Source organism: Macrotis lagotis, chromosome 2, assembly GCF_037893015.1.
Source record: "Macrotis lagotis isolate mMagLag1 chromosome 2, bilby.v1.9.chrom.fasta, whole genome shotgun sequence".
NCBI classification, from domain to species: domain Eukaryota; kingdom Metazoa; phylum Chordata; class Mammalia; order Peramelemorphia; family Peramelidae; genus Macrotis; species Macrotis lagotis.
In genome coordinates, this window is record NC_133659.1 from 177,783,489 (window position 1) to 177,807,964 (window position 24,476).

The 24,476-nt window shown below is 35.8% G+C and overlaps 1 protein-coding gene across 3 annotated transcripts in view; it reads right to left on the minus strand.

Moving 5' to 3' along the window:
- Nucleotides 1–16,740: 16,740 nt before the first annotated feature.
- Nucleotides 16,741–24,476, minus strand: part of STXBP4 (syntaxin binding protein 4) — a 223,244-nt gene continuing 215,508 nt past the window's right edge. For all 3 annotated transcript variants that reach the window (XM_074223680.1, XM_074223679.1, XM_074223681.1), the window contains one exon: nucleotides 16,741–22,953. In XM_074223680.1, the coding sequence (XP_074079781.1) occupies nucleotides 22,839–22,953 (115 nt within the window). In that variant the 3' untranslated portion in view covers nucleotides 16,741–22,838. The remainder of the gene's footprint in view (nucleotides 22,954–24,476) is intronic.

The window sequence follows — 24,476 nt, forward strand, 5'->3', positions numbered from 1 at the left end:
TTGAGAAAACCATCCAACTAGAAGGTACAGTGACCACAGCTCTGAAGTTAGAGTCATGAAGACCTGAGTTCAAGTCCAGTCGCGGACATTTATTAACTGTGTGACCCTGGGCAAGTCATGTCACCTCTTTGTGCCTTAGTATCTTCAAATGTAAAATGGGGATAATAACACCACCCACTTCACAGTGTAGTTGTGAGATATTTGTAAAGGGCTTAGTACATTAGAGTAGGTGCTTAATAAATGCTAAGTTATAGATACTAGTTGTATGACCTGGTTTGCCTCAGCTTCCTCATCTGTAAGCTGAGCCAGAAATAGCAAACTGCTCCAGTGTCTTGGCCAAGAAAACCTAAAATGGCACCATGAAGAGTCAGACACATCTGAAAAACAACTAAACAACAACAATGACAAAATACATGCCATATTTTATTTTTTATAAGATTCTATCATAGGAATGCCTGAATTTCTTATCCATCTTTTTTTTTTCATTTCTTCTCCTAACCTGCCATTTTTACTGATGAAAGATTAATTGCTTGCCAATGAAAAATAACAGTCAGATAATCCCAGTAGGTTTTGTTACAGCAGGGAAAATTTTTGCACCTTTTGAACATTGTGGTGAGGCACCGTTCCCTTGTACCAAATCAATTCTACAGTGGCACATGATTAATTAGCCTTAGCTTCAATGCTTTCTCCTGCCTTGAAGCATATGCTCTGGATTTTGTGGCAATTTATCTTTTGGGCTTTATTATCTACTTTTATCTGGTCTGGACAATAGCAATAACTTCCTAATTGGTCTTCCTCCATGCAACTGCCAAATTTACATTCCTGAAGTTCATGGCTGGCTGTGTCATTCCACTGCTCAAAAAGATTCAGCAGCTCTCTCTAGACTGTAGGATAAAACGCAGGCTCCTTGGTTTGACGTTTAAAGCCCTTCATAATCCAATTCCAATCCACTTCTCTGCTCAGATTTAATAGTGCTTCCGTGAGTGTTCTACTTTCCAGGCATGATGGTCTGTTTGCTGTTCCCTACATAAGCCAGCCCATCTCCCACTTTGGTGTCCTTCCTGGAGGGATGCTCTGGCTTCTTACCTCCATCCCTTGGAATTCAAGTCTTCTATCCAACAAGAACCTTTTCTGACTCCCCCCCCCCCCCCAGGTGTTCATTATCATGCCTTCCCTCCACTGGAAAGGAATCTACATCTATTCTATATTTTTTATAATCAGAGGTGGAGGAGTGGTAGAGAGCCAGTCTTACAGGCAGGAAGATTGAGTCCTATATCTTTCACCTAATGGTTGGGAACCCAGGTAGTCACTTACTCATTCTTTTACAACTATGAGCTTCATTGAAGCACCCATTCTGACCCTGGAGTCAGAAATACCTGAGTTCAAAGACTGCCTCACATATTTACCAGCTCTGTGACTTTGGGTAAGTCATTTAACAGAGTCTGCCTCAGTTTCCTTAATTGTGAAATAATAGCCCTATCTCACAGGGTTGTTGTGAGGATCAAATGAGATATATAATGAGCCTTGCTTGAGTCTAGCACAGTGGCTAACACATGTGCTTATTTCTTGCTGCATTGATTGAGTCAACTCCTTACCTAGATTCCCTTCACAAATGATCCTTATCCCTATTTGGTAGTTATTTATCTGTGTTTAGTTTTCCCCCTCTTGCAGAATATAAGCTCCTTGAGGGCAGGGACTGTTTTTGCTTCCCTGGTGGACCTAGCACTTTACCTTGAATATTGAGGAGTTGGATAAAGGATTATTGCACAGAATTTGAAGAACACTGGCTCTAGAGCCTGATTTCAAACCTCACTTCTGATGCTCACTGGCTGTTCAACCTGGACCAAGTTAGTTATCCTCTCTGGGCTTCAATTTCCCATTTGTAAAGTGAGAGAATAGGAGAGTAGACAGTCTCTTGAGGTCCATTTCAGCTCTAGGCCTGTGATCCAAAGAATTCATTCTCATTGCACTTTCATTCAAATTTTGTTTGTTTATCCTTCACTCTGGAAGAAGACCATGACATCAGGGAAGTGATGTCATGACAAGTAAGTGAATTGGGTTTGAGTGAGGGGTGCTATGCTGCCACCAACCTCGCTTTCTCCTCCAGAGTCATTTATTTGGATCCAATATCAGATATGGATTAGAGTGACAGGAAATGGTTCTGGATATGAGGCTAACAGGGTTAAGTGACTTGTCCAAGGTCACATAATTATTAAGAGTCAAGCATCTGAGGCTGGTTTTGAACTCCTGTCCTCTTGACTCCAAGGTCAGTGCTCTATTCACTGTGCTACTTAACTTTCCTATTCAAATTTTAGGCAAACCAGAAACATTTCAGTCTATGCCATTCCTTTTCAGACAGCTTGTAATGTTTATGAATAAACCTGTGTAGTGCATCCATCATTTTTAGAGTGAAAACCGTTTTATTGTTAAGGAATCACTGCAAAGGGCTAATGTAGGCAAGTAGGTCAACAAACATTTCTTAAGCACTTACTCGGAGCCTAGGCTGGATAAGATAAGTGCATTTAAAATACATCTATCTTCATTTAGATGACCATTGAGTAATTTTTCTTCCTTGCAGATAAAGACAGATGACTTTAGTTCTGCCTTTCCTGACTGGCCCAGCTATTAACACTTTATTTTTCTTGAAATGATTTGTTACTGGTTACATCCTACAATCTTCAATCCCAACTCCCTTCCCTCCCCAAGCTCCTTAAGAAAAAGAACTGTCATTTTTTTGTCTTTTTATGTAGTAGATGCATCATAAAAGTTTTCTGAATTTTTTTGCAAGAACATACCAAGTTATTTTTTTCTTTTCAACACTAAATAATAGTTTTGTTTATATTGTAAAAGAGCACAGAAGGAACTTAGAGTCAAGATAATGCTGCTCCAAGGAACTATACTTTTCTAGGGTCTTGGAGTATCCAGGATAATAGGTAAATCCTTTATCCTTTTTACCACTGTCACTGTCCTCAGAAACATATATTTTCACCTAGATAAAAATAAATAGTTTTCTTACAATATTCCAATTTAAAACACCCTTACAGAGCCTTCACAGGCAAAGCGCAATTTGGGGGATGGAGAAAACCAGTTCATGGTGATCTAAAGGAAAATATTTTCAGTGACTCTATAACAAAACAGAAATAAATAGGATTTTCTCCTCTCAAAGACTTAGTAACATATGGACAACTTGAAACTTTATTTTTATTTATTTTAGCTATTTTTATTTAATATATGTAAGAATTGTTAGCAGTTTACATTTGTTGAATTACAAATGATGAAAGCTACACAGTATGAATCTAATATTTACAAAATCATCACTTTGCTTATTACATGTAGCTTTTCAGGCTGAAATGGTGCTGGTTATTATCTGAATTTAAACTCCATAGAATTTCCTCTTTCAAATCCTGTTTAACTTTGAAAAAGACATTAGACAATGTCATCTTTCCATTGTTAAATTTTGGTTTCCTGCAATCCATACCTTCAGTAAAGGGTTTCATAATGATTTGCATATTTACTTTTAAAACAATGGCAATTCATTTTGTAGAGGGAAAAAAAAAGTTCCTTCTTGTGTGAGAACTGAGATAATGTTTCCTCAAGGGAAGGTTATAAAAACTTTACTAAAAGCATTTAAACTTTCTAAAAACTTGACAAAACCATCTTTTGGTTTTGATAGCTGTTATTCTAATATGGTAAACATTATTGGAGGAACTCTGTTATGGAATATTTATTTTTGTTTTCTCTCTAAGGATGGGGAGATACAAGGTTGTTCAGGAACTAACAAAAATACAGTTTAATGACAAAAGAACTTCTTTTCAAAGTTCTTCCTAAGTGATTCTCTTTGATTCCATTAATGGTTTGTTTTGCAAATTGGCCCATTAAATCATAAATGCTGGAAGGAAGAAAACAATGTAAATATTGATTACACCAACAAAAAGGTAAAAAAAATAAAAAAACAATAAAATCTGAATGAAGAGAAATGATAAAGAATAAGGTTGATTCCAAAGAAGAGGTATGTGAAGATCCTACCTTCTTATGCTTCTTTTCAGAGATGCAGTCCATAGATGTGAAATATTGGATATAAAATCTGTTTTTCAATTTGTTGTTTGATTTTGCTGATTTTTTTTCTTTTTTCCTTTTCTAAAAAAAACATTTGTTTTAAAGGATGATTCTGAGAGGGGGGAAGAGTGAAAGAGAAATATAAGTCTGAAAAAATAAAAGACACCAACAAAAATCTATTTTTTAAAAAGTTACATTAAAGGATTATTATTAATAGATTAGGCCCATTACACAGTGGGGAAGGGCACAAAGGACATGAGTCACTCTTGTAACTTATAATGATTCAGACACTTCTCTTTATTAACTTCAAACTGTCACTATTGCTTAGATCAAATAGAATCTATTTGATTTCTTTCTTTTTTTATAATTTTTATTAAAGATGTTATTTGAGTTTTATAATTTTCCCCCAATCTTGCTTCCCTCCCCCACCCCCACCCCACAGATAGCACTCCATCAGTCTTTACTTTGTTTCCATGTTGTACCTTGATCCAAATTGGGTGTGATGAGAGAGAAATCATATCCTTAAAGAGAACAGAATTCTCAGAGGTAGCCATATCAGACAATAAGACATCTGGGTTGTTTTTCTTTTCCGAATTAAAGGGAATAGTCCTTGTACTTTGTTCAAACTCCACAGCTCCTTATCTGGATACAGATGGTACTCTCCTTTGCAGACAGCCAAAAATTGTTCCCAATTGTTGCGCTGATGGAATGAGCAAGTCCTTCAAGGTTGAACATCACTCCCATGTTGCTGTTAGGGTATACAGTGTTTTTCTGGTTCTGCTCATCTCACTCAGCATCAGTTCATGCAAATCCCTCCAGGTTTCCCTGAAATCCCGTCCCTCCTGGTTTCTAATAGAACAATAGTGTTCCATGACATACATATACCACAGTCTGCTAAGCCATTCCCCAATTGAAGGACATTTACTGGATTTCCAATTCTTTGCCACCACAAACAGGGCTGCTAATAAATATTTTTGTACAAGTAATGTTTTTACCCTTTTCCCTCATCTCTTCAGGGTATAGACCCAGTAGTGGTATTGCTGGGTCAAAGGGTATGCACATTTTTGTTGCCCTTTGGGCATAGTTCCAAATAGCTCTCCAGAAGGGTTGGATGAGTTCACAGCTCCACCAACAGTGTAATAGTGTCCCAGATTTCCCACATCCCTTCCAACAATGATCATTATCCTTCCTGGTCATACTGGCCAATCTGAGAGGTGTGAGGTGGTACCTCAGAGAAGCTTTAATTTGCATTTCTCTAATAATTAATGATTTAGAGCATTTTTGCATATGGCTATGGATTGCTTTGATCTCCTCATTTGTAAATTGCCTTTGCATATCCTTTGACCATTTGTCAATTGGGGAATGGCTTTTTGTTTTAAAAATATGACTCAGTTCTCTGTATATTTTAGAAATGAGTCCTTTGTCAGAATCATTAGTTGTAAAGATTGTTTCCCAATTTACCACTTTTCTTTTGATCTTGATTACATTGGTTTTATCTGTGCAAAAGCTTTTTAATTTAATGTAATAGAAATCATCTAATTGGTTTTTAGTGATGTTCTCCAACTCTTCTTTAGTCATAAACTGTTCCCCTTTCCATAGATCTGACAGGTAGACTAGTCCTTGATCTTCTAATTTGCTTATAGTATTGTTTTTTATGTCTATGTCCTGTAACCATTTGGATCTTATCTTGGTAAAGGGTGTGAGGTGTTAGTCTAATCTAAGTTTCTTCCATACTAACTTCCAATTATCCCAGCAGTTTTTATCAAAGAGGGAGTTTTTATCCCAATGGCCTGACTCTTTGGGTTTATCAAACAGCAGATTACTATAATCATCTCCTGTTTTTACACCGAGTCTATTCCACTGGTCCACCACTCTATTTCTTAGCCAATACCAAACAGTTTTGATGACTGATGCTTTATAATATAATTTTAGATCGGGTAGTGCTAAGCCACCTTCGTTTGCATTTTTTTTTTCATTAAGCTCCTGGCAATTCTTGACTTTTTATTTCTCCATATGAATTTACTTACAATTTTTTCTAACTCATTAAAGTAATTTTTTGGAATTTTGATTGGTAGGGCACTAAACAGATAGTTTAGTTTTGGTAGAATTGTCGTTTTTATTATATTAGCTCTCCCTATCCATGAGCTGTTGATATTTGCCCAGTTATTTAAATCTAATTTAATTTGTGTGAGAAGTGTTTTATAATTGTTTTCAAAAAGATTCTGAGTCTGTCTTGGCAAATAGACTCCCAAGTATTTTACACTGTCTGAGGTTACTTTGAATGGGATTTCTCTTTCTAGCTCTTCCTGCTGTTTCTTGCTAGACATATATAGGAAAGTTGAGGATTTATGGGGGTTTATTTTATAACCTGCAACTTTGCTAAAATTGCTAATTGTTTCCAGTAGTTTTTTAGATGATTTCTTGGGATTCCCTAGGTAGACCATCATGTCATCTGCAAATAGTGAGAGTTTTGTCTTTTCCTTCCCAATTCTAATTCCTTTAATTTCTTTTTCTTCTCTAATTGCTGATGCTAACATTTCTAATACAATATTGAATAGTAGTGGTGATAATGGGCACCCTTGTTTCACCCCTGATCTTATTGGGAATGCCTCTAGCCTCTCCCCATTGAGTATAATGCTTGTTGATGTTTTCAGATAGATACTGCTAATTATTTTAAGGAACAGTCCATTTATTCCTACACTCTCTAATGTTTTTAATAGGAATGGATGCTGTATTTTGTCAAAAGCTTTTTCAGCATCTATTGATATGATCATATGATTTCTGATAGGTTTGTTGTTGATATAATTGAGTATACTAACAGTTTTCCTAATATTAAAGCAACCCTGCATTCCTGGAATAAATCCTACTTGATCATAATGTATTATCCTAGTGATGACTTGTAGTCATTTTGCTAAGATTTTATTTAGGATTTTTTGCATCTATATTCATCAGGGAAATAGGTCTATAATTTTCTTTCTCTGTTTTAACTCTTCCTGGTTTAGGTAACAGTACCATATTGGTTTCATAGAAAGAGTTAGGCAGAGTTCCTTCTTTCCCTCCTTTTCCAAAGAGTTTATATAGGATTGGAACCAATTGTTCCTTAAACGTTTGGTAGAATTCACTTGTGAATCCATCAGACCCTGGAGATTTTTTTTTTAGGGAGTTCAATAATGGCTTGTTGAATTTCTTTTTCTGAGATAGGGTTGTTCATGTATTTAATCTCTTCTTCATTTAACCTGGCCAACTTATATTTTTGTAAATATTCATCCATTTCACTTAGATTATCAAATTTATTGGCATAGAGTTGGGCAAAATAATTTTGAATTATTACTTTAATTTCCTCCTCATTGGTGGTGAGTTCACCTTTTTCATTTATGATACTAACAATTTGGTTTTCTTCTTTCTTTTTTTAATCAAATTGACAAGAGGTTTAATCAATTTTATTGGTTTTTTTCATAATACCAACTTTTGATTTTATTTATTAATTCAATAGTTTTTTGCTTTTGATTTTATTAATTTCTCCTTTAATTTTTAGAATTTCTAATTTGGTATTTGATTGGGAATTTTTGATTTGTTCTTTCTCTAATTTTTTTAGTTGCATGTTTAGTTCATTGATTTCCTCTTTCTCTAATTTATTCATATAAGCATTTAGAGCTATAATATATCCCCTGAGAGTTGCTTTGAATGAATCTCATAGGTTTTGGTTTGTTGTTTCATCATTATCATTATCTAGGATAAAATGGTTAATTCTTTCTATAATTTGTTTTTTGGTCCACTCATTTTTTAAGATGAGGTTATTCAGTTTCCAATTTGCTTGGGGTCTATATCTCCTTGGCCCAGTATTGCACATGACTTATTGCATTGTGATCTGAGAAAGATGTATTCACTATTTCTGCCTTTCTGCAATTGATCATTAGGTTTTTATGTCCTAGTACATGGTCAATTTTTGTTCCATGTACTGCAGAGAAAAAGGTATATTCCTTTCTATCCCCATTCAGTTTCCTCCATAAGTCTACCATATCTAATTTTTCTAACACTCTATTGACCTCCTTAACTTCTTTCTTATTTGTTTTATGATTTGATTTATCTAGATCTGATAGCTGGAGGTTGAGGTCTCCTACTAGTAGAGTTTTGCTGTCTATGTCTTCCTGTAATTCTTTCAGCTTCTCCTCTAAGAATTTGGATGCTGTCCCACTGGGTGCATATATATTCAATATTGAAATGACTTTATTGTCTATGGTACCTTTTAGGAGGATAGAGTTTCCTTCCTTATCTCTTTTAATGCTCTCTATTTTTGCTGCTGCTTTGTCTGAGATAAGGATTGCTACCCCTGCTTTTTTTACTTCAGCTGAAGCAAAATATATTTTGCTCCAACCTTTTACCTTTACTCTATATGTATCTCTCTGCTTCAAATGAGTTTCTTGTAAGCAGCATATTGTAGGATTCTGGTTTTTAATCCACTCTGCTATTTGCTTACGTTTTAAGGGAGAGTTCATCCCATTCACATTCAAGGTTATGATTACTAATTCCTTATTGCCCTCTGTGCTATCTTCCCTCTGTTTGTATTTTCCCCCTTTCCCCCCTTTTATCCTTATTCCCCAGTATTTTGTTTTTGAATAGCACCCCTTCAGTGTTTGCCCTCCTATATCACACCCTCCCCTTTCTTTCCCCTTTCCCTTTTCCCTTCCCTTCATTATTTCCCCCACTCCCCTTCCCTTTCTCCGTTCCCCCCCTCCCCCTTTCCCCCTTTAATACCTGAAAGGTTAGATGTTTTATAAGTTAACTGAGTATGTGTAGGTTGACTTTAAGCCAAGTCTGATGAGAAGATTCAGGTGCTTCTCCTCTGCTCCCTTCCCCTCTATTACCATAGGTTTTTTGTACCTCTTAGTGTAATGAGATTTGTCCCGTTCAATCCCCTCCCTCCTCCCGTCTCTTTTCTGTCCCCTTTTTTAGGGAGGTAGTGTATTTTTTTTAGATCATTCTATCTAAGTCATAGAAAATTCTGAGTGTCTGTCCCTTCAAGTTCAATATATTCTGTTGAATAGAGTCAAAATTCCTGAGAGTTATTAGAGTCTTTCTCCCCAGTGGAGTTAAAGCCAGTTACATCCCATTAGATATCAGTGTCATGGATAGGTCATGGATGTCCATTCTGGCTAGGTATATTCTCTCTGTTAGAGTTACATTTCTCAGGATTTATGAGAGTCTCTTCCACCCCCCTGCCCCATGCTGGGATATAGCCAGTTTCAATTTACTGGATTGCATTTTTTTCCTTTTACCGCCCCCCCCCCCTTTCTACCTTTTCATGTGTCTCTTGAATCTCCTGTTTGATGTCCAAATTTTCTGTTTAGCTCTGGTCTTTTCATCAGAAATTTTTGGAATTCTTCCATTTCGTTAAATGTTCATCTTTTTCCCTGGAAGAGAAGGCTCAGCTTTGCAGGGAAGTAGATTCTTGGCTGCATTCCAAGCTTCCATGCTCTTCGAAATATCTTGTTCCAGGCCCTTCGATCCCTTAAAGTTGATGCAGCCAGGTCCTGCATGATCCTTACTGTGGCTCCTTATTTAATTGTTTCTTTCTGGCCACTTGCAGGATTTTCTCTTTTATCTGATAGTTCTGGAGTTTGGCCACAACATTCCTTGGTGTTTTCATTTTAGGATCTTTTTCTGGTGGGGATCGATGTACTCTTTCAATAACTACTTTGCCCTCCGATTCCATGATGTCAGGGCAGTTTTCCGTCATTAGATCCTGTAATATTACGTCCAGCCTTTTTTTCTCTTCAATGTTTTCAGGAAGTCCTATAATTTTCAGGTTGCCCTTCCTCGATCTATTCTCGAGGTCAGTGGTTTTGTAGAGGTATTTCACATTTGCTTCTATTTTTTCTATTTTTTTGATTTTGTTTAGCTGACTCTTGCTGTCTCATGGAGTCATTAGTTTCTGTAGACTCCATTATTTTTGGGGGGGAGGAGTTTTCTTCATTAACCCTTTCCAACTGGTCAATTCTACTTTTGAAAGAGCTTTCCATTTGAGCAATTGAGGTTTTGAGAGAATTAATTTCTTTTTGCATTTGCTCATTTGAGGATCTGAGAGATTTATTCTTCTTTTGTGTTTGTCCAATTCTACTTTCTAAGGTTTTGTTTTCATATTTCAAGGTATTAATTGTCTCTCCCAAATTTTTAAGCTCCTTCCTTATTTCTTCAAGGAAGTCTTTCTGTGCTGGAGACCAGATTGTATTCTCCTCAGATGTTCCAGCTCTCTCTGGGTTGGGGTCTTTCCCTTCCAGGAATTTTTCTATGGATCCACCTTTCTGCTGACCCTTCTTCATTATGCTAAGACCTTGAGTTGGGTGGGGCTGGTTCACCTGGGCTTAGGATCTCTAAAGGCTTTACTGAGTGAAGTTTCTCTGGCTGGCCAGTAGGAGGTGCTGGTTGCTTTCTCTGGAGTGTCTGTGACCTTGGTTGAGAGGCCTTCTCCCTTTGCTTGAGGGAGGGAATTGGAGCTATTGAATTCTTTTGCCTTCAATCAATGGTGGGCTTTACCCTGGCCTGAGGTCATTCCTCAGCTGGGCTGGTTCTTTTGCTCACACACCTGGGCCTGAGGCAGAAGTAATTTGCATTTGTTTGAGAAGAGGCCTCAGTGCAAAGGAGGCGTGGGCTCAGAGTTTCTCAGACCTGAGGATCCCAGGGATGGTGTCCACAGCTGTCCTGCACCAGACCTCTCCCCGCAGCCCCTTCCCCAAGCTCCAGGGGGACAGCACCAACACCACCCCTCTGCTTCCCTGCGGACCCAAGCCCCCTTCGTCCATCCCCACTGCTGATCCAGCAGGTCGGGCTCTCAGGACCTCAGACTCCCAGTTCCGATGCAGTTGTTGATCTGGCTGATCCCGGGCTCAGTCTCACCTGCCGGTACTCAGCCAAGGCTGCTGCGGGATTCAAATCCTGAGCTAGATTTTCCTCTCCTGGCTTTTCTTTCTGGGTTTCCTGGTTCGGATTTCTTTTAAGAGGTTTGTTTCATGTGATAGATGGGGAAGAGATCAGGAGACTTTAGAACTGTGCCTGTCTTCTCTCCACCATCTTAGCTGGAAGTCCTATTTGATTTCTTTATTAAAAATTGTTTCCTGAACTTTGTTAGAGAAAACCCTAAAACAAAACACACTTGGATTGACAATCCTTAACCAAGTCAATTATGGAAAATCATTGTAATGGATTGTCAACATGAATTTGAAAGTGCAAGTCACTTTTTCCCCCACAAAAAGGAAACAGGGAAAAGAGAAGTATTTGGAATTTCCAGTGTTACTGGCTACTCTGGTTCAATGCAAGTTGAGGATGCTTGAAAAGCAAATTTGATAAGAAAACTCAGATTTCTCCACTGTAAAAATCTGTGTGATGACCAAAAGAGAGGAAAGCTGCAGTATTTGTTGTACTCATGTGACTGTATTTACAAACACCCACACTCAGAATTTTGAAAAGCAATATATGGAATAATGGAAAAAAATTGAATTGTTAAGACAGTTGACCTATTTTCTATTCCTGACTTTTTAAGTGACTTTAATTGACAGGTCACTTAACAGCAAGATCTCAGATGATCTAGTGTGTGTGTGTGTGTGTGTGTGTGTGTGTGTGTGTGTGTGTGTGTGTGTGTGTGTGTGTTTAGGGTTTTTTGCAAGGCAATGGGGTTAAGTGGATTGCCCAAGGCCACACAGCTAGGTAATTATTAAGTGTCTGAGGCTGGATCTGAACACAAGTACTCCTGACTCCAGGGCCAGTGCTCTATCCACCTAGCCACCCCACGATGATCTCTTAAAGAAAGGAAATGAACAAACATTTGATACCTTATTTTATCCTTATAACAATCCTGGGAGGGAGGTATTATTATTATCCATATTTTACTGTTGAGAAAATGGAGACAGGCAGAGGTCAGCTACCTTGCCCAAGGTCACCCAGCTAAGAATGGATTTTAATTCAGGTCTATCCTGACTGAAGGTTCAGTGCTCTATCCATTATGCTATTTAGCTACCTCTATCTTAAAGATCCTTTGTGAATCTATCATTCTAAAAGACTTGTATGTTCTTCATTTATGATGAATATTGTTTTTATTTTATAATTAGTATTTTCCCACTTACAAGTAAAGTAAGTTTTCTGCATTCATTTTTTTTTTAGGTTTTTGCAAGGCAAATAGGATTAAGTGGCTTGCCTAAGGTCACACAGCTAGATAATTATTAAGTGTCTGAGGCTGGATTTGAACTCAGGTACTCCTGACTCCAGGGCTGGTGCTCTATCCACTTTGCCACCTAGCCACCCCTGCAATCATTTTTAATAAGATTTTGAATTTCAAATTTTTCTTCCTCTCTTCTCCCCAAGACAGCAAGCAATCAGATATAGGTTATATGTGCAACTAAGTAAACATATTTCTGTTGTGAAAGAAGAAACAGAGAAGAAATAAAAAACCACAAAAAATAGAAACCCCCAAAGTGAAAATAGTATGCTTCAATCTGCATTCAGATTCTAAAGTTCTGTCTCTTGATGTAGATGACATTTTCTGTCATGAGTCCTTTGGAATTGTCTTGGATTATTGTATTGTTGAAAAGAGCTAAGTCAATCATAGTTGATCATAACTTAGTGTTTCTTAGTTCTGCTCACTTCAGTTAGGATCAGTTCATGTAAGTCTTTTCCAGTTTTTCTGAACTCCGCCTGGCCATCATTTCTTAAAAAGCAATAATATTCTATTACATTCATGTACCACAACTTATTTAGCTATTTCCCAATTGATGGGGACATTTCCTCAATTTGCCACTCTATACCACTACAAAAAGAGCTGCTATAAATTTTTTGTACAGGTAGGTCCTTCCCCTCTTATGATCTCTTTGAGATACAGATGACTTAATAGTGCTATTGCTGGATCAAAGGGTATGCAGTTTTATAGCTCTTTGGACATAGTTCCAAATTGCCTTCAGAAAGGTAGGATCAGTTCACAATTCCACCAACAGTGCTTTAGTGTCCCAATTTTCCTATATCTTTTCCAATATTTGTCATTTGCCTTTTCAACACTTTAACCTCAGAGTTGTTTTAATTTGCATTTTCTCTAATCAATAGTGATTTAGAACACTTTTTCATATGACTATATATAACTTTAATTTCATCAGAAAACTACCTGTTCATATCCTTTCACCATTTATCAATTGGGGAATTTATCAGTTTGAGAAATGAAGTTTTTATCAGACACTGGATGTAAAAATTGCTTCCCAGCTTTCTGCTTTTCTTCTAATCTTGGTTGCATTCATTTTGTGTAAACAATTTTCAATTTAGTGTAATAAAATTATTCATCTTGCATTTTATAAAGTCCTCTATCTTCTATTTGGTCATAAGTTCTTTCATTCTCTATAGATCTGACAGGTAAACTATTCCTTGCTCTCCTAATTTGCTGATGGTAGCATCCTTTATGTCTAAATCATGTACCTATTTTGATCTTATCTTGGTAAAGAGTGTGAGATGTTGATCTATGCTTAGTTTCTGCCACACTATTTTGAAGTTTTCTTGGCAGTTTTTGTCAGTTAGTGAGTTCTTATCTTATAGTTGAAGATTTTGAGTTTATTAAACAAAATATTACTTTAGTCACTTACTACTGTGTTTTGTGTACCTAATCTATTCTACTGATTAACCATTCTATTTCTTAGCCAGTTATCAAATAGTTTTGAGGGGTGGCTAGATAGTATAGTGAAAAGAGGACCAGCCCTGGAGACAGGAAGATCTGAGTTCAAATTTGGCCTCAGACACTTAATAATGACCTAGCTGTGTGACCTTGGGCAGGTCACTTAACCCTACTTTCTTGCAAAAACAAAAACCAAATAGTTTTGATTGCTTGTTGTTTTAAATCTGGTATAGCTCAGTCACCTTCTTTGTACTTTCCCCCCATTAATTCCTCTGAAATTCTTGATCTTGTTTTTCCAGAATAACTTTGTTTTAATTTTTTCTAGTCCTATGAAATATTTTTTGGCAGTTTGATTGGTGTGGAATTGAATAAGTAAATTAATTTGGATAGAATTGTTATTTTTATTATATTAGCTCAGCCTACCTATGAGCAATTGGTATTTTTCTAGTTCAGATAGCATATATTTTTTTGTTTGTTAGTTACTTTATTCATATTGATTTTCTTCTGCTTGTGCTGATTTTGGCCTAATAATTAATATCAAGAAAACACAGGTGCTCTATAGGTTACAGCAAATGAAAACATTATGAATACTGTGGATAAGCTCACTTACCTTGACAGTATAACTGTCTAGGGAGGTATACATTGATAATGAGGTTGACATGAGTTAACTCAGTGTGGGAGGCTCTGAAGAAAGTGTGGAGAAGAGCTATTAGAATGTTCATCAAATTGAAGGTCAGAGAATTGTGCTCACCTCATTGTTGTGTATGCATGTGAAACTTGGACAGTCTACTAGTGTCATGCCAGGAAATGGAATCACTTCCATTTAAATTGTCTTAGGAAGATTCTGAAGGAGGCAGGAGAAGATACCAGACATTGAGGTCCTTTCTCAATCTAAATTGTCGAACATCCAAACTCTGCTACAGAAAACACAACTCCAATGGGCTGGCCACATTGTTTGAATGCCAAAAAGATTATTTTATGGAGAATTCACACAGGGCAAATACTCACCGAGGGGTCAGAGATAGTGACACAAATATATTCTCAAGATATCTCTTAAGAACTTTAGATTTGATTGGAATTGATTATGCAACATGGGAGACACTGGCACAGTACTGCCCAGAATGGTGTGTTCTCATCAGCGAGGGTGCTGTGCTCTATGAACAAAGCAGAATTGAAATAGTTTAAAGGAAATGTGAAATGAAAAAGTTTAGAGAACCCACCCCAAATAGTCACATGGATTATTTGTGTCCAGCCTGTGGTGGAGCATTCCAAACTCATGTTGATCTGATCAGCTACTGTTGAACACACTACAATTTGGCTCTAACAATAGGGTTGTTGTTTTGGTTCTCTTCAACAGTGAAGGACTACAACTCCTTTGTGTGAAGTTTTTTGTAATTGGGTTCATGAGTTTGTCTTGGCCAAGTAGACTCCTAAATATTTTATATTATCTACAAGTATGTTCTCTTTCTATCTCTTGCTGCTGAACTTTGTTGATGATATACAGAAATGCTGATGATTTATGTGAATTTAGTTTATATTCTGCAACTTTGCTAAAGTTGCTTCAAGTAGTTTTTTTAGTTGATTTTCTATGATTCTCTAAGTATATCATAATATCATCTGCAAAGAGTAATAGTTTTGTTTCCTCATTGCCTATTCTAATTCTTTCCATTTCTTTTCCATATCTTATTGCTAAAGCTAACATTTTTAGTACAATATTGAGTAATAATGGGCATCCTAATTTCAATTTTGATCTTATTGGAAAGGCTTGTAGCTTATTTTCATTATAGATAATGCATGCTGATGGTTTTAGATAGATACTATGTATCATTTTAAGGAAAGTACCATTTATTCCTTTACTCTCTAGTTTTTTAAATAAGAATGTGTACTATATTCTGTACAAAGCTTTTTCTGCATCTATTGAGATGATCATATGATTTCTGCTGATTTTGTTATTTGATATGGTCAATTGTACAACTAGTTTCATAGCAGCCTTGTATTTCTGGTATAAATACTACCTGTTCATAGTGTATTATCTGGTGATAAATTGCAATCTTTTTGTTAATATTTAAAATTTTTCACATCAATATTCATTAGGGAAATTGATCTATGATTTTCTTTCTCTGTTTTAATTCTTCTTGGTTTATGTATTAATACCATATTTTTATCATAAAAGGAATTTGATAGAATTTCTTCTTCACATATTTTCCCAAATAGTTTATATAAATAATATTGTAATTGTTTGTTAAATGCTTGGTAGAATTCATTTGTAAATCCATCTAGCCATGGAGATTGTTTTCTTAGGGAATTCATTTATGGCTTAATCAATTATCTTTTCCTAACATGGGATTATTTAAGTATTTTATTTCCTCTACTGTTAAAACGGAGAAATTTATTTTTTTTGTAAATATTCATCCATTTCACTTAAGATGTCAGATTTATTGGTATACATTTGGGCAAAATAGTTTCAAATTAATGCTTTAATTCTCTTTTCATTGGTGGTGGATTCACCCTTTTCATTTTTGATACTGGTAATTTGGGTTTTTTTAAAAATCAAATTAACTAAATGTTTATCTATTTTATTGATTTTCCCATAAAATAGCTCTTTGTTTTACTTATTGTTCAATAATTTTCTAACTTTCAATTTTATTAATCTCTCCTTTGAGTTTCAGAATTTTTAATTTGACGTTTAATTGGGGGTTTTAAAATTTGTTTAATTCATTGGTTTGCTCTTTCTGTTTTATTCACATAAGCATTGAGATCATAACATTTTTACTAAGTACTTTTTGGCCACTTTCTATAAATCTTGGTATGCTGTCTCATTATTGTTATTCTCTTCGGTGGAATTATTTCTTTGATTTGTTGTTTGTTCCACTCATTCTTTTTTTTTTTTTTTTAGGTTTTTGCAAGGCAAATGGTAAGTGGCTTGCTCAAGGCCATATGCAGCTAGGTAATTATTAAGTGTCTGAGACCGGATTTGAACCCTGGTACTCCTGACTCCAGGGCCAGTGCTTTATCCACTACGTCACCTAGCTGCCCCCCACTCATTCTTTAGGATTATTTAGTTTCTAATTAATGTTCGTTCCGACCTTTCTTGGCTTTTTGTAATGTATAATTTTTATTGCACCATGATCTGTAAAGGATGTATTTACTATTTCTGCCTTTCTGCATTTGGTTGTGAGGTTTATATGCCTTAATACATTGTCAATTTTTGTGAAGGTGCCTTATGCCACTGAGAAGGTATATTCCTTTCCATCCTCATTCAATTTTTTCCAGATATTTATCATATTTAACTTTTTAAAAATTCCATTCGCCTCAACTTCTTTCATGTTTATTCTTTCCCATTTAATTTTCTCCAGAGATTGATCATATCTAACTTTTCTAAAATTCTATTCACTTCCTTAACTTTTCTTGTTTATACCGTGGTTATGTTTATCTAGTTCTGAGATGGGGAGGTTGAGGTCTCCCATCAGTATAGTTTTGTTATTTCCTCCTATAACTCACTTAACTTTGACTCTAAGAATTTGGGTGCTATATCACTTAGTTCATGTGTTTAATATTAATATTACTTCATTGTTTGTGGTAGCTAGGTGGCACAGTGGATAATGTTCTGACCTTGGAGCCAGAGTGACAGGGGTTCAAATTCATTCTCAGAAGCTTGCCAACTTACTAGCTTTGTGATCTTAGACAAGTCACTTAACCCTGATTGCCTGGCATCTAGGGCTATCTCCAGATAACTCTGAAAGAGAAAGTGAGACTGGTGACTTAGTATAACATCCCATCACTCAAATCCAGTTCTTAAGCTTGTCATCGCATCACCTCCCTGATGTCTTCTTCTTCAAGAATGAAGGACAAGGGGCGGCTAGGTGGCATAGTGGATAAAGCACTGGCCTTGGAGTCAGGAGTACCTGGGTTCAAATCTGGCCTCAGACACTTAATAATTACCTAGCTGTGTGGCCTTGAGCAAGCCACTTAACCCCATTGCCTTGCCAAAAAAAAAATGGACAAACATTTTTAGTAAGATGAAGTTTCTTTCCTTGTCTTTTTTAATTAGATCTATTTTTGCATTTGTTTTGCCTGAGATCAGGATTGTTATCCCTGATTTTTTTGACTTCAGCTGAAGCATATTTTCTGCTCCAGTTTTTACCTTTACTCTCTGTTTATCTCTTTGCTTCAAATGTGTTTCTTGTAAACAATATATTATAGGGTTCTGGTTTTTAATCCACTCTGCTTTCTGCTTCCATTTTATAGGTGAGTTCATTCCATTCACTTTCAGTTACGATTATTAACTGTATTTTCCTCTATTCCATTTTCCCCATTTATACTTGTCTCTTCTTTCATCCTGTACTTCCTCACCAATGTTTTCCTTCTTATTATCAGCTCCCTCAACCTGTCCTTACTTCTATTAGCCCTCCCTTTTTCTTTTCCCCTTCCCCTCTTACTGCCTTATAGGGTGACAGTTAATTTTTTACCTAGCTGAGTATGTATGTTATTCCCTCTTTAAGCACAAAATGATGAGAGTAAGGTTCAAATAATGCTCAACTTCTCCCTTCTTTTCCTCTACTACAACATATCTTTCATGACTTTCCATGTGATATAATTCCCCCTACTTCCAGTACAATCCTTTTTTAAACCTTTATTTATCACCATATCAAAGTCAACTTATACCAACACCCTCTAAGTACATGCCTTCTAATTGCCCTAATAGGGAAACAGTTTTTAAGTATTGCAAGTATTACCTTCCCATGTAGGGATATGAACAGTTTTAACCTTATAGAACACTTTGTTTGTTGTCTCCTTTCCCAGTTAGCTTTTTATGTTTCTCTGAATCTTGCATTTGAAGACTGAATTTTTTTGTTGGCTCTGGTCTTTTCATCAGGAATGTTTGAAAGTCCCCTATTTCATTTAATGTCTATAATTTCCCCTGAAAGATTATTTTCAATTTTCTGGGTAGTTGGTTCTTCATTGTAACCCAAGTTCCTTTGTCTTTTGGAATATTATATTCTAAGCCCTCTAATCCTTTTAATATAGAAGCTACTAAATCCTGTCTAATTCTGACTGGGGTTCCTTGATATTTTAATTATTTATTTCTGGCTGCTTGCAGTAATTTCTCCTTGATCTGATAGTTCTGGAATTTGGCTACAGCATTTTACTTGAGGTTTTCATTTTGGGATCTCTTTCAAGAGGTGACTAATGAATTCTTTCATGATTTTTTATGCTCTGATTCTAGGATATTAGGGTATTTTTCCTTGATGAGTTCTCAAAAGATGTTGATCAGCTTTTTTGTTTCTTTCAGGTAGACCAATAATTCTTAAATGATATTTTTTCGATATATTTTCTAGGTCAGCTATTTTTCCAATGAGGCATTTTATATTTTCTTCTGTTTTTTTCATTTTTTAAGTTTTGACTGATATTTTGATCTTATTGTCAATAGTTTCCCCTTCCCAGATTCTAATTTTTAATGTATTATCTTCTTCAGTTAGCTTTTGTATCTCCTTTTTCATTTGAACAATTCTACTTTTAAAGGAGTTATTCACTTCAGTGGATTTTTTCTTTTCCAATTTGGTCGATTCTATATTTTAAAGAATTGTATTCTTGGTCAGGTTTTTTTTTGTGCTTCCTTTTCTAAGCTGTTGACTCTTTTTTTTTCATGATTTTCTTGTATAATTCTCATTTTTATTCCCAATTTTCCCTCTACCTCTTTTTGAGCTCTTCCAATGGAACCTTTGGAGTTTGAGTCCAATTTATAGTCCTCTTTTTGTCTTCACATGAAGGTCTTTTGACATTGTTGTCCTTTTCTGAGTTTGTTTTGATCTTCCCTGTAGCCTTTTATGATAAAGGTTCTCTTTTGCTTTTTCTCATTTAAAAAAAATTGAATTCTTTTTCTGGGAAAGAGAGGGTACTGTCCCAAGTTTCTTGCACTGGGAGCCAGGGGTCTGGTCAACTTTTTGTGTTGGGGCCTCTGGGGTTGGCAGTTTGTCCCTTGCACTAGGGTGGCCTATTGTGCCCTGGGACTGGCAGTGTGCCTGCTGCTGGGGCCAGATGCCTCACAGCTGGCCTGCCCAGCCAGGACTCTGGGGTCTCAGCTGCTGATCTGTGTTGTCACTAAAAGCCTTGCCCCAGACATTGCCTGACATGGGATCTGCTCTCCTTTTTATGGAAGTGGAATAAACCTTTCCTGAAGTTTTCATAAGTGATCTTAGGCTGGAAAATTGTTTCACTTCATCTTTTTTCTGGATTCTGTAACTCTAGAATTCTTTTAGAGACTTGATTTAATGTTTCCGAGGGAAAAGGGGGAAAGCTCAAGCAACTTCCTGGCTTCTCTCCAGTCTTGGCTCTTCCTTTCCCAAATATTGAGTTCTTAAAAGCCAAGCTGGCAGAGTCCCACCAGACTAGAAAGGCCTTAAGTATGGTCCCAGCAGTTTACTGCATCTGATTTTCATCAACTTGTTGGTCACAGTGAATTATCTATATCTATCTTCATATTTACATCCATATCTATGTTTACATCTATATACATACATCTATGTATGTTTTTATTTATAACTACATCTCTATCTGTTTATATCACATCTCTGTTTATACCTGTGCTAGGTGGTACACTTCCTGAGTTCAAATACAGCCTCACACACTAGCTGAGTGACCCTGGAAAAGACACAACTCTCTTTACCTCAGTTTTCTCATCTGTAAAATGAGTTGGAGAAGGAAACTGTAAGCCACTTCAGTATCTTTGCCAATTCCAACTATTTGGATAAATATTTTCTATACAAGCAATTATCACAATTTTCAAAGAATTAGGCAAAAACTAAACCACACCTAATACTAAAACCATATAAATCTTTTTATTACTATCCCTCATGACTTAATGATTCTTTTCCTCTCCAATTTATTCTATGTACATCTTATATGTACTTAGTTGTTCATGTCCCCACCCCATGAGCTTCCTGAGAGAAGGGACTGTCTTTTTTCTTTCTTATCTCTATTCTCGGCTCTTTGAACATTGCCTGGCAACTAGTATGCCCTTAATAAATGCTTATTCAATTATTTGTAGTGTCACCTGTTGCCTCCCTCATTAAGACTATGAGTTCCTTGGGAGCAGGAATGATTCTTTTGCTTCTTTTACCTTTTTTTTTTTTTGTATCCCCAGAGCACAGAACTTAGAATGCAGTAGGTGCTAAGAAAATTTTATTGATCTGACTTGTTGATGGGGACCATAGATGTGGCACCTCAGAACCTTAATTATGATCATCAATTATCATTGTTTTTTAGGTTTTTGCAAGGCAAATAGAGTTAAGTAGCTTGCCCAAGGCCACACAGCTAGGTAATTATTAAGTGTCTGAGACCGATTTGAACCCAGGTACTCCTGACTCCAAGGCCGGTGCTCTATCCACTATGCCACCTAGCTGCCCCTATCAATTATCATTTTACTGCATGCAAATTTAATAGAGTTCTGGTTATTAGAAGACAGGCTGGAAACCAGGCTTTATTGTGTTGTATACCCAGATTCCTTTTAAACCTTCAAGGACTGAATCCTGTATCACAATAAATTGGTTTAAAAACAAAGCAGGGGGTGGCTAGATGGCACAGTGGATAGAGCACCGGCTCTGGAGTCAGGAGTACCTGAGTTCAAACCCGACCTCAGACACTTAATAATTACCTAGCTGTGTGGCCTTGGGCAAGCCACTAAACCCCATTGCCTTGAAAAAACTAAAAACAACAACAAAAAACAAAGCAGGTTACACACCTAAGTTATTACCTATCTTTTTCATCTGACCTTGTGTGAGTATATGTTATTTCCTTTTATCTTAGTGTGTTAGGAAGGAATGGTTTGGAGCTTAGAGTCAAGCAGCCCAATACTTTTAGGGTTATTCTAGGAGCTATTGTTATAATAAAATAAAGTCTAATGAATAGTTATAAAAATATTAGGCACTTAAAATTGTGATTTCATAAAAGTAACAAAGTCCTCATGAGGAACTTGCTCTCCTAATGTCAAGGGAAGTTTTTCTGCAATCTCAAGTCTTAAAAAGTTGCTTGAGGGTGCTGAGAGGTTAAGGGTCTCACAGTCAATAGTCAGAGGTGGGATATAAGTCCAGGTCTTCCAGATTAGGAGGCCACTCTCTGTCCACCATTCCGTGCTGCCTCTCAATAAAACACAACTATTGAATAAATGGATACAAACATAAGTAAGTGGTAGAAAACCAAGAGGCCAATACTGAGTCTTGTGTAGGTAATGAGACCATAATGGTCATACAGTATGTTTGACTGGCAAGTTCTCTTTCTACTTGCACCAAACTGACAAACCTGACAAACTGACAAACTGAAAGGTCACTTTAACATTACTTTCCTGACTGAATATTCAGTTTTCAGTGGGAAGTTTTGGCCTCAGGTGCTAGAAGGAATTTCATGAAATTTTCTTCTGCCTAGTAGAGAAATAGAAGAAAGGGGAAGTAGAAAGAAAAAGAATGAACACAGATGGCACCTAATAGATATAAAGATGCTTCAAGAAAGGAGAATTATACAGAGAACATGGATGATTCTCATACACACACACACACACACACACACACATACAACATTCCATAAAGGAATGCTGTTTTGTGAACTCCTTAGTTATTTCAGATGCTTCCTCACTTCTGGAGAGCAACCAAAGCAACTTGGACCAAAAATTATGATGAGACATAAATTTAAAGAATTAATGTATTAAAAAAAAGAATTAATGTATTATCAAATTGCATTTCAATGAAAATATGAAAACATTTATATATTTTTCATTTTTCATATTTAAATATAAATCACTTTCAAATTTATCATAGCTTATATCCAAACAAGAAATAATTGCTCATAAAATTTTTGCAAAGACTGAATTCCTTATCATACAGAAAAATTTGAATAGATTATTATTTTTTAAAAGATGATTAGCATATCAGCATATCCTATAGGTATGTGTTGAAATGAACTCAATAGGAAATGTACATGGAATATTTGGTTAAAACAAACAGAATAAATTCATTGCCTCCTATTTTACATTTGTGCAAATGGCAAAGTTTGTCCCATGTGCATGTTGGATGTCAATTGTTTTAACTCAAGCTATTCTGAAAATGATGCCTCTCTATTCTGTAACTCCCTTCTCCATTAGAAACTATCAGCTTTTTTGGTTGGGAGGGTCTCTGGGGCAATCTTCTTCATTCTCCTCCAAGCAGGACAAGTTCAGTGCACTCGTCACAGGATGGATCCATGATGTAGTCTGTGTTACATGACTGAAGAGAAACAGAGAAAACAGTAAGAATTTTTCAGATAATTATCTTAACCATTCATAGAGATGATGTTAAAAGTGAAGTTGATTCTCCACTGTGGACTCCCTTAGAAAAGATTCACAAGTGACAATCCTTACTTGGAAATATATCTGAAAAATGATGAAATTCATCTTGGGAAATTAAAGGCTGAGAATGTCAAACAATATAATTTTTTTTAAAGCCAGAATGAAGAAGACCCAAAATTGCAAGACCTTCAAATTATGCTAGGAGGTAGTAACCATTAAGACTCTTTAGTATTGGTCAGCTATCTTTGATATAAAGTAGGAAAGAACAAAGGAATAATTGAATATCATTAATTATCTAGAGTTTTTTAAACCAAGGTTGCCAGTTGTTAGGGGGAGGAATGACAAAAGCTTCTGGGAAAAGTGGGAAGTATTCTGGTAGAAACTAGCACATCTTATAAAGAAACCATAATAAGCTCTAACTGTATTCATAACCTAAATATATTTAGAATAATTTATGACTATATAACAATAAATAATAAAGAGATATAAATAAAATGTTATATTAAATACATCTAAATAACAAATAAATTAGAGTAGAATGGAAGGTGACTTTTTGCACAATGATGAGTAGAGGAAGTGCTCTAAACTAAATGAGATATAATTAAATGAGATATAGAGGTGATCTTAGAAGATAAACTATACTTCGTTGACTACATATAATTGAAACACTTTTGCACAAATATAATCAATGCAGTTGAAATGAGAAGTAGATAAGTGGTTAAAAAAAATCTTCATAGCAATTATCTCTAAAAAGCTCTTATGTCAAGGATTTACGGAGAATTGACAAAATACAAAAAATAAGTATTCCTTATTAGATAAATGGTTAGTAGTTATGAACTGGTAATTCTCAGATGAAATGGAAGCCATAATAATCACAGGAAAGAATGTTCCAAATTTTTCATAACCAAGAGAAATTGGATGGAAATGGTAGGAGGGCACCTTTGCAAAGTGATTGAGATGTAAAAAAAGTCAATAAGATACTTAAAAAGAAAATACACACACACACACACACACACACACACACACACACACACACACACATATATATGATAACATAGGAAAATCTCTTTGACCTAAAACCTTCTCTTTCCTAGACATGAGTCAATCTAGTGCTTCTTAAATTTACCAAGAATCATACCTTTTTAGTACAAAGATTTTTTTTTTTCAGTGAATTTGACATTTTAAGTTTTATACAAAAAGGTACATTTTTTCCCTTGCTCTTTGTGCCACCCCAGAGGGCAAAGATATAAAGTAGATATCTCATGCCATTTCCCCCTATAATAATGACATTTTTATATTGTTTTTAAGTTTATAAAAGGTTTTCCTCAAAATATTCCCTTAAGGCAGGCAGTAATAGGTGTTGTCATTTTCTCTTTACAGATGAGAAAATCAAAGCTCTCAGTGAGATTTTTAGGATAATAGGAATTTGGCTATGCAATGATTTTATCACCTGGTGCTTAT